This window comes from Mus pahari, chromosome 16, assembly GCF_900095145.1.
Source record: "Mus pahari chromosome 16, PAHARI_EIJ_v1.1, whole genome shotgun sequence".
Taxonomy (NCBI): domain Eukaryota; kingdom Metazoa; phylum Chordata; class Mammalia; order Rodentia; family Muridae; genus Mus; species Mus pahari.
Window position 1 is genome coordinate 11,882,728 of NC_034605.1, and position 11,478 is coordinate 11,894,205.

The following is an 11,478-nucleotide window of genomic DNA, read 5'->3' on the forward strand; positions in this document are numbered from 1 at the left end:
AAATATTAAGCTATTACAAAGAGGTTTTTTTTTTTTTTTTTTTTTTTTTAAAAAGCAAGACATGTTTATTAAGCAGACTTTATTCTCCCCAACATACTCAAAGACATCTGATTAAACCATGCCAGGGAAATTGACAAAGCTTTTCTTCTCCCCATCTGTTCAGGGAAGATAAAGTGTTTTCTTGGCCGATTTTTATCATCTCTTAGGCTCTATACTCAGGGAGAAACTGACAGTTTATCATATGAAGCAGGAATACCAAACACACAGAATCCAGATCAGAAGCGAACTCCAGGATGCGAAGGCTACAGTTGGGACTTTGTGGTATGTGGCAGCTGCGGCTGGCAATCAGAAGCACATATGATAATTGGGGCTGATGCCAGGGACAAATCAGGGATATTGATTAGAAAAAGAGCAAGGAGCAGAACTTTCCCCTATGTCTCGTCACAAGTGGCTATACCAGCTTTCTAGGCTTCCAGGGTGACATGTGTGGCTTTGGTGTGTAGGGCCACTTGTGCTGTGTCCCTTTCAGCCTATCAGCAGGACGGAGATCACTGTCACCAGGGCTGGGACAAAAAAACACTCCCACTGTTCAGTCTTATTTGCCAAACATGCTACACTTTCCCTGACCTGCAATAACATACAGGATTTATACAAAGCTTCTCTCCCTCGGGGCTCAAGTAACTTCTGTACATATAGTCTTTCAAATTTTCATAGATCTCTTCTGGACACTATAGAATAGATTGGGGGTGTGTGTCAAGTAAAGAAAACATTACAGATTGGAGTGCATTTTCCCTCACTGATGATCTTTCCGCAGGTGCCATTTCCAGTAAGTGACATATTCCGTTCCTCTATGGTTCACCTCCTTCTGTGCTAATCACCTTGCGTCCTGTTTCCTTCACCACACACTCACACTGCTATTTTCTTAGATATTCATTTTGCTCTCCCTGATATTTAGAATTCAATTCTCATTAGCTTGGTTTGCTGAGCCCGAGGAATACCACTACTACAACTTGTAAATTACAGATGGGATCAAGCCACTGTGGAAATCTAAGGTCATCTCCCCAACTCAATGCCAATCAAGTGCAGCTGCAAAATTCTTCTCTGTACAAGAAAAACATATTCTCATGTGCCAGAGATTAGTATGGGGGGCCATCTTTGATGCTATTGTTCTGTCTGATGTGAATCAAAAAATCACAAATTAGGTCAAAATGAAAGCAAAGAAAATTTTCTTTGAGGGCTGAATAGAGTTAGAAATTGGGATGTGAAATGTAATTAAGACACAGAAGGAGGCTGTGATGAGGTGGGAGAGGATGGGAGCTCCTTTAACAAAAGTCAAAAGGGAAATTGTTGTTTGACTTTTTTTTTTTTTTTTTTTTTGACACAGGCAAGGGTTCAGTGAGCCCATGGGGGTAAACTAATGTGCATAAGAGTGGGTGAAAATTTTATAAGTCCATTGAGATAGCCATACCAACTAGATGGAACCAGAAAAAAAATTATGAGTGAGGTCTCTCAGATGCAGAAAGGCAAATATGGCATGCATTTGCTTTTATGTGTGATATTATCTGTAAGACAATGATAACCAAACTTCAATCTGTAGAATCACAGAGACTAGGTATAGAATAAGGGACTTGGGGAGGAAGATAGCTCTTATGAAGGAAGGGAAATAGAATAGTTTATAATAGATGGATGGGGTTGGCATAGAAATGGAGGATCAAGTTGGGAGGGAGAAGGTGAGGGGAATATATGGGGATAAACGCCTAAAAGGGCTATTTGAGGGGTAGAGTGGAAACCTAATATAGTAGAAGTGTCCTAAAAGCTTTCCATATATATATATATATATATATATATATATATATATATATATATATATATGAAAGCAATCTAAATGAAATTATCAAATAATGAAGGAAACAGAGTTCCAACTGACCCTTTCTTGTCAGTGAATGAAGCTCCCAGTCTCTGGCTTGAATTATATGTAATTAAGGTTATGGCCAAAGGAGTCCCATGAGAATCCTCAAACAACTCAGGCAGTTGCTAAACCTTGAGGTTGCTCTCTAGAAACTGGCAGCAAGGCCCTACCTCTGAAGACAACACCCACACAACTCCCTGAATGTGGAGAGTAGCGTTAGTGCCTACATAGATCCTTCTAGTGTCTTTGGTACAGGATGACATTCTGTATTCTACAAAAAGGGAAACAAAGACATCAAGCCGTTTGATCTGCAATGGCGTCCCCCTTGCAAGATATACTAGGGTAACAGTGACACAAAGCTTGCACGAGGAACCAACCAATAATACCACAAGATGGAACGTATACCCACACCGCTTTGATGACCAAGAACCAGAGACTAGATAGCCCAGGGATTTAGGATAAAACTAAATACTACTTGTCTAAAAAAAGAAAAACAAAAACAAAAATGCAGTGATAAAATGATTCTGAATGAGTCATTCTGCTATGCTCATAGGTCAGTGCCTTGCTCAGCCATGATCAGAGAAGGTTACTCTTGCATAAATGGGAACAAACACAGAGACCCACAGCCAAACGTTACATAGGGAATAAGAGACCATAGAATATTCTGCCCTTACTGATATGCCTTCATCAAATCCTTCCTCTCAGAACTCTGTGGAAGAGAAGGCAGAAAGAGTGTAAGAGTCAGAGGGGATGGATGACACCATGAAAACATGGTCTCTTCGGCTCTCTTGTTTTTATTGGTTCGTCCTGCTCAGCTTGATGTAATAGATTTGTTATATTTTATCAGAATTTCAAGAAGCCTGCTGTTTTCTAGTGAGAGACAGAAAGGGAGGGGATCTGGATAGGTGGGGAGGTGGGGAGGAACTGGGGGAGGGGCGGGAAGAAGGAGGGGAAGCCATTATTAGAATATACTGTATGAGAAAATAATTTATTTTCAATAAAAGGCAAAAAATAAAAATGAGAAGAAGAAAGATCCATGCCCAGGGCAGAGTAGCCACTGGAAATATCACAGGCTCAAGAAGTATGGTTGTTGTTTAAGAATGATCTCTTCCCCGCGAGTTATCTAAGACTTACAGAGGGAGCTTCGCTTTGGTCTTTGACTATTCAGCCATTTTGACTTTATTGTTTGTTGGTTGGTTAGTTGGTTTGTGTGCGATCCCTTGTTTGTATGTAGTTCACAGCCACCTGTAACTCCAGCTCCATGCTATTTAACACACTTCTTCTGGCCTTAGCAAAACACATGCACGCGCGCACACACACTCACACACACACACAGAGTCACACATAGACACATAAATAAGAATGAAATAAATCTTAACAAAACCACAGAAAAACATTAGACATTTCAATTTAAAAGTTCAGAATGTTTTACATTGTAAAGAAGTCAAATGACTGTGTTAGGTACAGATGGTTCCTGGTCAGATTTCAATAGACACCTGGATGTGCTGTGTCTTTTACATGGCTTCAGGCCTCAACCTTGCCAGTGCAGCTGGGAGGCCAACTGTCAGTCACTTAGTCTAGCTAACTCCAGGCTGTATTCCTCTCAGGTATGTAAGATCTGCCTGGCCTAGGTAAGTTAGTTGGCTTTGTATATCCCCTGGGGGACAGCAATCATGGAGTGAATGTTGTTATTGTTTGAATATAAAAACCCATAAAATTAAAAAGTTTGTCTCTCCAGCTCATGAAGTCATAGCTGAACCATTCTTAGGAGTTGGAGGAAAGTTCCTACTGTGGTATAAAATTGAAGGAAGTCATTTGTCCCCGGACTCCTCCTCTCTATCTCCTTCTTAGGTGTCATAAGGGAAGCTGTTGAGATACATTGCCCATTTCTGCCATTTGCTCTGCCTCTCCTCCTAGGCAATATAGCTGACCAACGATCAAAGGCTCTCAGCTAGGATGAAAAATAAACATTCCTTTTAAACTGTTTCATTGGAGGTTCTTTTTTTTTGTCACAGGAATGAAAATCAACCAATAAACAAGTGAAGGAATTACAACGTGGAATGCCTGGTCAGATTTGATTTTCAATATATCACCTTGGGAGTAACATTAAAACCATGTGAAACAGAGGCGGAGAGAAGAGGCTTGGGAGATTTGTTCAATCAGTCTATGAGAAATTGGATGGTTGTTCAGTTGCCAAGGACCAGCCTCAGTTTCCGGGTTCTTGAGAATGGGAAATTTGAATCTCCATGGAATCAGTCTCAGGCAATGATGCAGGTCCAAGCAGAAGCTGCGTTCTGAGACAGCTTGCAGTTTCCCTCTGAGACAACTTGCAGTTTCTCTGTCTCTCTTTCTCTGTCTCTTTCTGTCTCTGTCTCTGTCTCTGTCTCTCTCTTCTCTCTCCCTCCCTGCCTCAGGTTTTCTCTTGTTCACTTTATCTCTCTTAGGTTTTCTCTCTGTCTCTGAGTTCACCTCAGTCTTTTATTGGTTACACATTTCCTTGTTACACACTAATATACAATCAAAAGATTTTTATTATTTTTCTCAAGTCCAATATTTTTCCTGAAAAAAAAAAAAAAACTATGTCACTAGAAAGCACAATGCACACACAAGAGCAGACGTACTTCACTGTCTGCTAAAGCAAGTTGTGCATTAACTTTTACATCTCAGGAAACCTCCACATCACAGGTCGTCTGGACATACACTTGCAGTTACAGCATTAGCATGAGAACAGAAAGGTGCTACACAGGTCGGGATAATATGAACATTTTTAATTTGTCTTAAATTTGCCAAATCTCTTCCCCCAGTTTATTGAGCTCATTCAAATGTCTATTTCTACAGTGCCTTTCAAACTCCTTCCCATATGTTATATTAATTCCTCTTGCCACTTCCCCCATGGCTCCTTCAAAAGCCAGACTTCTATCTCTTAGAACTTGCACCCTAATTTCCATAGGCAGGTAGTGCCAGGGGTCAAATCAGTGTGCTCCAATCTTTCCAGGAAGGCCAGTTCACTAATTCAATGGCCTCCATGGAGGCCAAACTCTTCTGTATGTCCTTTATCTTTTTGTAATATACATATATCTTACAACTTTCCACAATAATATTTCTGGATAAAACTTTCTATTATTAGAGATTTCCCCTCATGGCGACTCTTACCATTGGACACTAATCCAGTAGGCCCTGTTAACTCTTCCTCCATCTTGCCCCTTGTATTCTCTATGTACATTCCTATCCTTAGTGATGCAGGCCCAGTGTTCCTTTTCCTTGGGGTTTTTAATTTTCTTAACTACTAAAACTTCAGGCCTCAAAACATTTCTTGCCTCAAATACTTCCTGGTACAACTTAATCATCAAGAGTTGGCTAACATTTCCCAGAGAGCAAATGAGTCAGTCAGCCTCTACCTCCACAGTCCCTTGTCCCATTATGCCTGGGTTGGCTGCTTGAATGTCCAGGGCCAGAGTAGTTTGTTCCTAATAGACACCAGAGCCATGCCCTTCTCTAGTAATGTCCTCGGTCCCCTTTCCAGAAATGTTTGCCAAAATTATATTTGAGGACAATTATGATATAGAAAAAGACAAAGCAGACAAAAAAGACCACTAGTTAGCCAGAGATGCATAACTCAGGTTGACTGTGTTCCCGCAGCCAAAACTGCCATGCAGATGTGTTCAGTAACCATATCTCACCTGACAGCTTGTGAGTGTCTTCTGTTGTTAGAATACTTTAAGCCAGATAACTTATACAGGACAGACGTGTATTTGATATATAATTCTTATTGTTTGGAAGTTTAGATTAGGACTCCCAACTAGCATGGGCCTTCTTCTCTCTCTTGAGTGTAGATTCCTCTACCCTGAACCAAAGTGGGGTGAAAGAAACACAGAGAGGAGGCATGCTTTCAATACTTCACACGTGCTCGATGGTATATTACCTACACAAAAGTGTCATCAATTATTGTTCATAATGATAGAGGACGTTGAAGTAAATGTGTCCAGAGGAGCTAGAGCAACTGGAGGAGTTCGAAGTAACAGACGGTGATCCAGAATTTATGTCTTAATTAGTTGTGAAGGAAAGATGGTTGATTTACCTCCGAAGGGTTGGTATTTAATTAGAAACACAGAGTCACTGTTTTTGTAATGTAAGGTAAGCAGAGTAAGCTGAAAGAATCTGTCCATAATAGCAGGGTTGGCAGAGAGAGAAAACATATTTGGGTAAGAATGAGTGACTTGGAGGGATTCTTGATGAACTTATTGTCCCAATAAAAGTCATTTTTTGAAATCTATGTTAAGAAAACTGGACTTTTAGAGAATATTACAAATCACTGACCAATCACCATGCATGTCTTGATGATCCACTAAATCTGTCCTTATTGTACATATGAGGTCTCTCCTGGAAACCAGGAAGTGGTTTATTCAATAGTATTTGCTTTGTGAATGTCCTGGAGGTGACATTGTTACAGAATATAATCAGAAGGGTGTCTCCAAGGATAATGTTACACTTGCTAATTATTGCAAAGGCATTTTTATCCCTGGAATGAGTATGTATGAAGGTTGTCTTATCACCATTACAGTAGATTTAGTGCATGTGAGTAATGTTTGCTCTTTATTTTCTACATTCATCCCAAATATATTATAGGAATGGACAGTGGACTTTAGTAAAACCTGAGTATCCTCAGAGGTCTTTTCCAACTTCAACACGGGCAATAAAACGAAGAACAGGAATTGAAACAAGAAGAGTGAGGCTGGCAATTTATAGCTGGGTAAAGACAGTATCAAGCCTCTGGCGTGTTGCCAGGTTCGTGTTTCTTTATTGAACAAGGAGCTGAATTGGAAATGCCTTGTCAGCACAGGTTGGTTACAAACAGGCATCCCAAAGGGGTAGCCTCAGGGAAGTCTTAGATTAGGCTTCTCACATCCTCCTGTAAAATACTCATGTTGACATGGGTGGAGGAAGAAAAGAGCAAGACAGTACAGCAGGATACAGAAAAGAAAGCAAACATGGCTGAGCTCAGGGAAAAACAAAATGTGTAGAGAGGCATACAGTCTTGGAGAAGGAAGGGCATGGGTAGAAGCTAGGCAGCAAGGATTGACCGACACCAGACTGGGAAAGGGAAACAAGGTAAGGGCAAGCACAGAGAGAAGGAACATTCATATGAGTTGTTACCTTGTTTTTAATTCTTTGATACTTTCATACAGGCATATACCCAATTTGTGGCATTTTCACTCCCTTAACTCTCCTGCATCACCTCTCTTCTTGCTAAAACCCTTCTTTTCCCCAACAAGCCTCCTGTCATGGTTTGAATATGCTTGGCCCAGGGTGTGGCACTATTCAGACCTGTGACCTTATTGTAATAGGTGTGTCACTGTGAGTGTGGGCTTTAAGACCCTCATCCTAGTTGCCTGGTAGCCAGTATTCTGCTAGCAGCCTTTCAGTTGAAGATATAGAACTCTCAGCTCCGTCTATACTATGCTTTCCTGGACAGTGCCATACTCTTGCCTTGATGATACTGGACTGAACCTCTGAACCTGCACACCAGCCCCAATTAAATGTTGTCCTTATAAGACTTGCCTTGGTCATGGTGTTTGTTCACAGCAGTACAACCCTAACTAAGACATCCCCATTCCACTTTGATGTCTTGATTTTGACTTTTGATTCACTAAGTTTAATCATGGATACCTATATGAGCATGATCTTGGGAGTGTGTGTGCGTGTGTGTGCATGTGTGTGTGTGTGTGTGCTTACTAGACAAGATCAGATAGGAGAAACAGAAAATGGAACAGAATCACAGGGTAGAGGGGCTGGACCAACACTGAGGAGAGTTGAGGAAACACTGGAGAGCAGGCATTTAACCAGCACATTGTGACTACATGAGATTGGCTGAACTTGCACATGTGGTAGATGGAAACATTTTTGCTGAATTCCTTGGGAGTTATCCTGGGTCATCAGTTTTGATGGCAATAGAACTTGACTGACAGTAGTGGGGATGAGATACTGACTGGCTTGCCAATTGAGGTCATTTCAAGGTTAGCCTAATAGAGGCTGGCAGAGTGGGGTTCAGAAAACAATGGGAGTCCACATGGGATAGAAGATGAACTAGGTTCTTTTGGAAACATGGAGAAAACAGATGCATACTGTGGAGAAAAATCTTTAACAGGTAAGAGCTTTGTTTGTGACAGGGGAAGAAAAAAGTCCGAGAGAAACCAAACCAAAGCAAACACCAGGGTTTTCCATGTTAATGGAAAGTCCTGCTACCTTAAAACAATCAAGGAATATAAACAGAACTCATAATTAAGGGCTGTGGTTTCCAATCCCAGATATAATAAATGGACTCTGAGATGCTTTTGGAGATGAAGGTATAAATAAAAAGTAGGAAAAATAAACCATGAAGTGAGTTCATTCCTTTTCTGGTCATCCTTTACCTTTGACTTCAGTCTCCATCGGTTTGAGTGATTAGTTTCCTTTTATGTGTTCAGTCATTCCTGATATAAGTCTGTGTATGGTTGCATCCAATATCTTTGGCTTCCTTCCTTCCTTCCTTCCTTCCTTCCTTCCTTCCTTCCTTCCTTCCTTCCTTCCTTCCTTCCTTCTTTCCTTCCTTCCTTCCTTCTTTCCTTCCTCCCTCCTTTCCTTTGTTCTTCCTTTTTCTTTCTTTTTATATATGGGTCTATTTTTTTGCACATAAATCTGGGTCTTTTTTTTTCTATAAATCTGGATCTTAATAAGTGAGAATTCATTTTCTGCCAATATGATTGAGTCAGGTGCTTAGAAAGTATCACCTTTATTTCATGCTTTAAGGTGAGACAACTCTCAGGGGAGCTGTCTGTCTGGCCTCTCCTGACCTTACCCTCTGCTTCTCTGGTCTGTCTGACCAGCAGCTTTACCATGGCTGAGGTTGACTACGCTGGAGACCATCCAGATTCTCTTCTCTGACCTGTACCCAGGACTAGGAGCTTTCTGGCCCTCCAGTTCCTCAGAGGTTGCTCTGCCCTGCCAGACTGTCACCTCTGCAAGCCTCCATTCCTTTCTGCTTCCTGCATCATCCTTGCCACATCTAGTGACATGTCATCCAATCGATTCTCCTTAAAGTTTTTCATCTTAAAACCAAACATCTACATATCATCTCCCTATGCTTTAAAATTTTCTCTCAATAGCATCCTTGACATATAGACTGTCTTATGCCTGAACCAAGCAAAGGGAAAGAGATACCAGACAAGTTGCTTTGGCTACATTTTCCAGACACATGTCCTTGATGTATTTCAAGGATCTTTGCTAAAATTCTTCTTCTACATGGAACTCAAGTTTTCAGCTTTTCTAAAGTTCTCCATGATGTCGAAGGCTGCCTTGGATATGCATGGTACCATCTCAATTGAGCATAGGGTCCTTCTGGGAATTTGGTTAACTCTCTTTAGTCCAGGGAATCCATCCTCAAGGTAAGAACAGATTTCGACTTGGGGGCTGGGATATACTTCATGGCCCACCCTTTAGAAAATGCTGGCATAGTTCTTAATTGCTCTCTGCTTCCACTTGTTTTCCTAAGGGAAACCCATGACCAATAGTCTGGCAGAGTTGACTTATTTCTAGATATCCACATTAAATGTCCTAAGTAACTAATTTATCATCTAGAGAGAAAGTGAGAGGTTTAAATGGAAAATATTTTTCATAGTATAAAAATGCTTCTCAAAAATATAACCTTTCTCTTCTGGCCACTGGGTTAAGCAGAAAATAAGGATGGAATGAAGTATTATTTTCTATTATTCCCAGCCCCCAGAGCTCCAAATCCCCCAGTGTCTGAAAAATGCTGTCTAAATGACTTTTAAAAAAGTTCTCCTCAGCTGGTAGCTTGAGATTTAGCTCAGACTGATTTTTACAGCTAAATTATAAAGCTCTAACAATGGGGCTTTAATAACAGCAGTGCAGACAGCTAGAAGCAGAGGCACTTTGAATAGCCATCGTTGGGACTGTGATCTTGCCGAGAAGGCCCAATCAGTTGGAACTGAGAGTCGCAGAGGAACCGTGATCAGGGAGATATTAGACCTAGCTTCTTTGTAAGAAATCCTTCATTTATGCAGCTTTTTCATAGGACAGAGTCCCGAAACTTGCCAATATCAAAAGGGTTCAATATCTTACAGCAGAGGTATTTAACGAAAATTGGCCCCCGAATCACTGGGCTCTTGTCATAGGTTCTCATTCAGTTCATACAAGACTGAAGGAGAAGATATTTTTAAAACTAGCTTAAAAAAAAAGATAGCATTGTGTTTCATCATCATCATCAGGTGGGTCTCTCTCTCTCTCTCTCTCTCTCTCTCTCTCTCTCTCTCTCTCTCTCTCTGTGTGTGTGTGTGTGTGTGTGTGTGTGTGTGTGTGTGTGTAACTCTGTGTAAAATCCAGGGTGGCCTAGAACTATGTAGCCAACACTTCCCTTGAACTAATGGCCACTATCACATTATCATACCCTGGCATCCTGAGTGCTGTGTCTGGCCATCATTCACTGTTACAGCAAACCAGTAGCCAACATCAAAGTAAATGGAGAGAAGCTGGAGGCAATCCCACTAAAATCAGGGACTAGACAAGGCTGCCCACTTTCTCCCTACCTATTCAATATTGTACTTGAAGTCCTAGCCAGAGTAATTCGACAACTAAAGGATATCAAGGGGATACAAATTGGAAAGGAAGAAGTCAAAATATCACTATTTGCAAATGATATGATTGTATATATAAGTGACCCTAAAATTTCCACTGGAGAACTCCTAAACCTGATAGACAGCTTCAATGTGGTAGCTGGATATAAAATTAACTCAAACAAATCAATGGTCTTTCTCTACACAAAGGATAAACAGGAGGAGAAAGAAATTAGGGAAACAACACCCTTCACAATAGTCACAAAAAATATAAAATACCTTGGTGTGACTCTAACTAAGGAGGTGAAAGATCTGTATGACAAAACTTCAAGTCTCTGAAGAAAGAAATTGAAGATCTCAAAAACTGGAAAGATCTCCCATGCTCATGGATCAGCAGGATTAGTATAGTAAAAATGGCTATTCTGCTGAAAGCAATCTACAGATTCAATGAAATTCCCATCAAAATTCCAATTCAATTCTTCACTGAGTTAGAAAGGGCAATTTGCAGATTCATCTGGAATAATAAAAAACCTAGGACAGCAAAAACTATTCTTAACAATAAAAGAACCTCTGGGGGAAACACCATGCCTGACCTCAAGCTTGTGTAATTCTTAAAGGTGTAACAATTTAAATTAAACTCAGGCTGGATTTTCATTGTGAGGTGCATAGACATGTTTCTCATCTTATTTAGTGACTCTAATGCAAAGAAAATTAAGGACAAAGATCTTATAGAACTTGTCCATTCTCCTTAGGTGCGTGTATGTTCTGGGGGAGGTCGGTAACACCACAAAATGCTGAGTGATGAAGAACAAAGCTGAGTAACAGAGATAAGAACTGGGGCAGTCCAAACATCATTCTTTCTAATCACACTTATCAGTAAGGAATAGACTATATCTTCTCGCCTGGTCCTTCCTCTAGGACAAGCAGGCTACTTTTGCGGGGGGGGGGGGGGGGGGGGGG

General features: G+C 40.7%; 1 protein-coding gene across 1 annotated transcript in view; it reads left to right on the top strand.

Moving 5' to 3' along the window:
- The first annotated feature begins 8,011 nt into the window (after nucleotides 1–8,011).
- Nucleotides 8,012–11,478, top strand: part of LOC110334244 (filaggrin-like) — a 9,285-nt gene continuing 5,818 nt past the window's right edge. Inside the window, exon 1 of the mRNA XM_021216100.1 lies at nucleotides 8,012–8,054. Coding sequence (XP_021071759.1) covers nucleotides 8,012–8,054 — 43 coding nt within the window. The remainder of the gene's footprint in view (nucleotides 8,055–11,478) is intronic.